This window comes from Falco peregrinus, chromosome 3 (assembly GCF_023634155.1).
Source record: "Falco peregrinus isolate bFalPer1 chromosome 3, bFalPer1.pri, whole genome shotgun sequence".
NCBI classification, from domain to species: domain Eukaryota; kingdom Metazoa; phylum Chordata; class Aves; order Falconiformes; family Falconidae; genus Falco; species Falco peregrinus.
This window is the reverse complement of record NC_073723.1, coordinates 104399624-104405968: the sequence shown is the minus strand read 5'-3', so window position 1 is coordinate 104405968 and position 6345 is coordinate 104399624. Positions and strand designations below refer to the sequence as shown.

At 57.8% G+C, this 6345-nt stretch overlaps 1 protein-coding gene across 1 annotated transcript; it reads right to left on the bottom strand.

Moving 5' to 3' along the window:
• On the bottom strand, positions 1-4405 carry LOC129784095 (acrosin-like). Its single transcript, XM_055799891.1, has 6 exons — positions 4365-4405; positions 2673-2753; positions 1784-1984; positions 1256-1521; positions 824-969; positions 1-354 (listed from the first exon to the last, which is right to left on the bottom strand). Exons 1-6 carry the CDS (start codon positions 4403-4405, stop codon positions 1-3), a joined length of 1089 nt encoding a protein of 362 aa, XP_055655866.1.
• Positions 4406-6345: the final 1940 nt, after the last annotated feature.

Sequence of the window (6345 nt, the reverse complement as noted above, 5' to 3'; positions counted from 1 at the left end):
TCACACCGTTTTTCCCCTTAGGTACTGCAGGAGCTCCTGCAGCCGGCTAAAGAAGTCCAGCAGCTTCTGGACTGGAAATGGGCAGGAGCCGCCCGACTGCGCTGCTGTGGGCCTTGGCCTCGGAACGGGGCTTGAGGTGGTGACAAAATGACCCCAAGCGCGTGCTGTTGGAGTAGCCCTCGCTGCTGGGCGCAGGCCCATCTGTAGCAGGATCCAGTCGTAGAAGTGCTGAGTGGAGGTGTAGACTCCGGGCTGCCTGGCTCTGGCACAGCCTCTCCCCCAGCTGGTGACACCAACAAGCCAGAAGTAGTCTGCACTGCTGTCTTGGCACACGAGAGGCCCACCGCCGTCCCCCTGCAGAGGAGGAGAGAGGACAAAGGGGTTGTTGGGTGGCCACCGTCAGCACGGGGGTTGGCTCCTTCTCTCTGACGGCACCTGCCGGAGCTGTGTTCCCTGCAGAGCGAGGCTGTGTCGAGCGAGCCTTGCCTGGGAAGGGGTGGTGGGCTTGTAAGGTGGGGCTGGCTCTCCTCACTGCACGGTGATGGTGGGTGTGTGGAAGAGAGCTGTGGCAGGCTTGGGATGGGGAGCCATGGGCTGCCAGGAACACTAGGAGGGCTTTCTGGGCAGAGTGCCATGCCTCTGGGACAAGAGGGGCACTGGGCAGGGGCCTGCCGATGGGGAAGGGGGTATAAGCCCCCCCGGCGGTGGGGACCTGAAGTGGGAGGGGCACTGGCCAGGCCAAGCACATGCCGGGCCATGTTGGCGTAGTTGCGTGTGGCGGGGCTGCCTGTGCTACGGGGCTTGGCTCGTAGCACGCTCCTACCTGGCAGGTGTCAATGCCGCCCTGCGGATAGCCAGCACAGACGTTGTGCATGTGGATGGCCCCTCTGTACCACCGGCTGCTGTTACAGACGTTGACATCAATGAGGCGGACCTGGGCCTCCTGCAGCACATCCGTTGATCGTCCAGCTGCGAGCACAGGAAGGAATTAGCAAGCAGCAGCTCACTGGCACTTCTCCTCCCCTGCCTGGCGGAATCCCTTGCCTCGCCCGCGCTTGGCTTTGCATCCTGAGAGGCGTTATAGCGGCATTTGCCTTCCGCCTTGCTCTGGGGAAAGGGCTCAGGCCCATCTCTCAAGAGGCATACGTCCCCGCAGGCTGACTCGGGCTCTGGCCTCTGCTGTCAGGAAGCCCAAGCAATGGCCCCGAGCGTGCCAAGCTTGCGCTCGGCACACGAGTACTTCCGCGGTACTCACATCTTGCAGTCGTGGCACCCCAGCCGCTGATGTAGCAGTTTTTCAGCTGCGAGACTCTCAGCGAGGCATCGGGCACGCAGGCAAGCTGAACGTAGGCGCTGCACTGCACAGGCTGGTCCAGCTCCAGCAAGGCAATGTCGTTCCTCTGCGTGATGTTACTGTAGCCTTGGTGAAGGAGCAGCCGCTTGATGTTGCGCACCTGGGCCTCAGGGCCCAGCTGAGTCAGCCGCGTGGCACCGATCACCACGCGCCACATGGTGATGTAGCTGGAAGGCAAATGGGGAGAGGACTCAGAGGGAGCACAGCCACGTGCTGCAGCAGCCCAGCCGTTGCCCTGCCTTCCGCTTGACGAGGGAGAGAGGAGAGCAGCGCTCGGGAGGGTGTGACTGGCCTCGCGTGCCTTAGGCTCAAGGAGCACCCAGGCCCTGGGTGTCCTGCGAGGAAACGGGGCCGGAAGTAGCCCGTGCTGCTGCGCACGGGGCAAGCGCTAGTGTTGTGGGGCTATGCGCGTTCCCGGTGGCGCCTTACCTGGCCTCGATGAAGCAGTGGGCTGCTGTCAGGACCCACTGTGCGCTGATGAGGGAGCCTCCGCAGGTATGACCCGTGCCCGCTTGCCAGGGATTCTGGATGCTGACGATCCCGGGCCAGGCCCCTGCCTGGGCATCTGTGCCACCCACGACGCGCGACATGCCGTACTGAAAAGCCATGGGCCGGAGCCCGCAGGTCCCTCTGTAAAGAGAAACTCCTTAGTGTCCTGCTGGATGGCTGGCGCCCCTACGGCTCACGGTCAGCCGTCTTCCCTCCCCACAAGGCGCTGCCTGGCCAGCAGGGCTGGGGAAGCCTGTGGGGCACGTGTGTGTCCACACCCTGCCTCTTTCTGCTTTAGCCCCGTAGGTGAGTACTGCCAACAGCCTGCGTGCTGGCAAGGAAATGAGCCTCCCACACTGGCTGCCCTCCAGCCAAGCCCACAAGGGCTTGCCCAAGCTCCCTCCCAGAGCCTCGGGCCACTTACCCACAGCTGTCCCATGTGCCGTACGCAGGACAGCGCATGGCCAGCAGGATGAGGAGGAGGCGCAGCAAATCCATCCCTGCCAGTGACACGTGGCAGCTGCAAGGAGGAGGGCTTGTCACCGCCAGTGCAGCCGCCAACATACTGCCCCCTGAGCTCACGTTGCCCAGGATGCCCTTGGCCCCGGGGGTGATGTCACAGAGTGGCTGGTTGCCACGGGGCTGGGCGTGGTGGCCTCTGCGGGGAGGGGGGGCAACAGGAGGGGTTCCGAGCAGGACGGGAGGCAGGAGCTGGGATCGCACAGCCCCCACAGAGCCCCGTGGAATGCTCCCTTTGCGCGATGAGGGTGGGCAGGCCCCGTGGCAGGCAGCAGCGCCTGGCTCCCGGCTCTGCCTGCTAACAGCTCACCGGAAAAACCAAGCGTGGCGGCGCAGCCTCTTTGCGAAGGTCACTGCCGCCCTGCTCTCGGCAGCCCTTTGCCACCTGCTCCTGCCCAATAAAGAGACACACAACAGAGAACGCAACCACTAGAGGCAGCACGCGCGTGCTTGGCTCTTGAAGAGACACTCTCTTGATGGTCGTGGCAGGCAAGCAGTGACGGGCAAGCCTAATAAGCCAAGCCTAGCCCAGCAGTGCCAACCTTCCTGCACGCAGCACAGGGAAAGGCACACGCAGCACAGTCCTCACTGGCTATGTCAGCCACAGCAACGCCCTCTGGCAGGCTTCGTGTCCCTGCTCTCTCTGGGTTGGATTGCGGTTCTGGACCAACACTGAAGAGGGCAGCTGTGGCACCTGCTACGCACGGCCGAGGACATACAATCAGAATGCCAAAGAAGGCGCCTTCGAAGTCCAATGCTGTAAAACAGACATTAGAATCCCCTGTCGCTGTTAAGAAAGTGGGAGGATTAGGCAGCACCGGGTGTCGGTCAATCGCTATTTGATTAACAGCCCTTAGAAGTTGTACTACATGCTGCTCCTGGGCATGTGGCTTTGCAACAACCCCTGTTTTAGGCAATTATGACTTCTAGGCTCCAGTCTGAGCCAGGATTCCAACTTCATAGGATACTGGTTTTGTCTTAGCGGCTTCGCTCCCGGTTTCAATTCCACACTTCCCGGTGCTGCTGGGCTGAGCAACCCCCTGGCCCAAGGCAGCTGCTGCCGTGTGGACACAAGCTCTGCCACCTAGGAGGATCCCAGTGTGCAGGGCTTTTCGGATGGCAGCAAGGCGGTCACAGGCCATGACGCTCAGAAGTAAAGACTCTGCACAGAGATAGTTCAAGCTGAAAATCATTCGGTAAATATGCAGACCTTGCAACTGGTGCTTCAGCACTTGTGTTTAACGGACTGACTAACAAGGACACTACGGCCTGCACGTGTCGATACCGATCGACTAGCTACGTTGTAGGCAAGAACTATGTTGTCTGCAAGATGTACGAGCCGGGAAGAGAACCAGTACAACCTGGCTCTGTGCTTGCTGGTGTGGACTCCTCAGCACTGCGCGCCAAAGGGAAAAGTACACCCTGAGGAAGGGTGCGAGCCTTCCTCCCAGAGAGCCCAGCCCAGGACCAGCAGGTGTCAATGCACCCGCGCCAGAGTGAGGAGGCTTATGATACCGAGTTCCTGGACCGAATGGTAATAACCCCGCCTTTTCTCGGGAATCTAATGAATATGTATGCTTCTGTGTAATAGGGATCTGCTTACTTAAGCCCTGGGTGTGCAAGTGAGGAGGAGCGATCCCCCTTGCAGCCGGAGCCCCGATAAACATACCTGCTTGATAAGCCTCCTTGAGTTGTAGAGTTTGATTCCGCACGTCAGCACCAATCAAGAAGGCTACAAAGACCTGTGCAGCACATGCCGAGTAGGAGATGGCCCCGTGTCCTGGTTTCAGCTGGCATGGAGTTAACTTTCTTCTTCGTAGCTAGTGAAGTGCTGTGTTTTGGCTATGATGTGAGAACAATGTTGGTAGCCGCACTGATGTTTTCGGTTGTTGCTGCCTAGCGTTTCTGCTAAGTCAAGGCCTTTTTGGTTTCTTGGGCCTTGCCAGCCAGAGTGCTGGAGGGGCACAAGAGACTGGGAAGGGACACAGCCAGGTCAGCTGACCTGAACCAGCCACAGAGGTATTCCGTCCCGTGGGACGTCATGCTTGGTATAGAAACTTGGAGGGTTAGCTGGCGGGGGGATTCTTGCTCAGGGACTGGCTGGGCATCGGTCAGCGGGTGGTGAGCAGTTGTACTGGGCATCATTTCCTTTTTTTCCTTCTCCCTTCCTTTTGATTTTACCCTTTTCCCCCACCTTTCCATCCTAATTGTTATTGTTGTTCTTCTTCTTGGTATTGTTACTGTTGTTCTTCACTCTTTCTTCTGTTTAAATTATTACATTGTTCTTATCTCAACCCTCCACTTTTACATTGCTTTCTGATTCTCCTCCCCACCCCTCCGGGTGTGGGGGGGGGGGAGTGCGCAAGTGGCTGCGTGGCGTTTGGTTGCCGGTAGTGTTTGGTTGCCGGCCGGGGTTAAACCGCGACACAGGATGGAAATGAAGTCTGTGGCATATGTGGGGCTCGAAGGCAAGCTCCTTCCCCAAATCCTCAGTGCAACCCTTGGGTCTTTCCAGACGCGTCTGTCCTGGGTCACGAGAGTCCAGTTTCAAGGTCACTTGTGGCTCATCCACAAGCGCAGCGGGATCCCACCAGGAGCTGGCCAAAGACGTTCTGTGTTTCCAGCTCCTTTCCCCAAGCCCTCCAGCCCGTGATGACCTGTGTTCCCTTCCTCCCCCAGTGCAGCCTCCCCCTCCTCCCTGAGCAGGCCCACTTTCAGCCCTTTGCAGGGACTCTTTCCCTTTGTGCCCGCCTTGTCTGCCTGCAGCCTGCCTCGCTTGGCAGGTGCCGGGCGTGGACGTCCTTGCCTCGCACAGGAGACTGACTTGAGCTGAAGCCTGGTTTGCTGTGAGCACCGAAACATTTTATTTCAAGCACGTGGTCAGCCTCATCAGGTGTGTGCGTCCCGAGGCACGGGCGCAGGGCAGAGCAGCCCTTTGACGCTGAGGTGGCCTTTGCATCGGCAGGCATTGCCCCAAAGGAAATGGTGGTGGCACACTGCAGCCTGCCCTGCGTGCCGTTTGTCCTGCTGCTCACACCGTTTTTCCCCTTAGGTACTGCAGGAGCTCCTGCAGCCGGCTAAAGAAGTCCAGCAGCTTCTGGACTGGAAATGGGCAGGAGCCGCCCGACTGCGCTGCTGTGGGCCTTGGCCTCGGAACGGGGCTTGACGTGGTGACAAAATGACTCCAAGCGCGTGCTGTTGGAGTACGTTAGGGTTAGGGTTAGGGTTTAGGCTTAGGAATAGGCTTAGGTTTAGGATCAGAGTTAGTTTTACGATTAGGGTTACGGTTAGGTTTAGTGTTAGCTTAGGGTCAGGGTCATGGTCTGGGTCAGGGTCAGGGTCAGAGTCCGGGTCAGGGTCAGGGTTAGGGTTAGGGTTATGGTTAAGGTTAGGGTTTCTTATGCTTAGAGTTAGGGTTAGGGTTTCTAAGCGTTAGTGTTAGGGTTAGAGTTAGGGTTAGGTTTAGGCTTAGGGTTAGGGTTAGGGTTACGGTTTAGAGTTAGGGTTAGGTTTATGGTCAGGATTAGCGTTAAGGTTAGGTTTAGGTTAGGGTTAGGGTAGGGTTCGGGTTAGGGTTAGGGTCAGGGTTTGGGTTAGGGTTATGGTTAGGATTAGGGTTAGGGTTACGGTTTGGGTTAGGTTTAGGTTTACATTTAGGGTTAGTGTTAGGGTTAGCATTAGTGTTAGTGTTACAGTTAGGGTTAGTGTTAGGTTTAGGGTTAGGGTTAGGAATAGGCTTAGGGTTAGGGTCAGCGTTAGTGATACAATTAGGTTTACAGATAGTATTAATGTTAGCTCTAGGGTCAGGGTCATGGTCATGGTCAGGGTCAGGGTCCGGGTCCGGGTCAGGATCAGGGTCAGGGTTAGGGTTATGTTTAGGGTTAGGGTTAGGATTAGGGTTAGGGTTAGAGTTAGGGTTAGGGTTAAGGTTAGGTTTTCTTAGAATTAGGGTTAGGGTTTCTAAGGGTTAGGGTTAGGGTTAG

Excerpts from the sequence above, each read along its gene's own strand:
- LOC129784095 (XM_055799891.1), bottom strand. The coding sequence starts at position 4,405 with ATGACGTCCCACGGGACGGAATACCTCTGTGGCTGGTTCAG. Across the intron at positions 1,985-2,672 it reads CGCCACGCTTGGTTTTTCCG|AGGGACCTGCGGGCTCCGGC; the intron begins GTGAGCTGTTAG and ends TTCTCTTTACAG. Across the intron at positions 970-1,255 it reads GGGTGCCACGACTGCAAGAT|CTGGACGATCAACGGATGTG; the intron begins GTGAGTACCGCG and ends CTGTGCTCGCAG.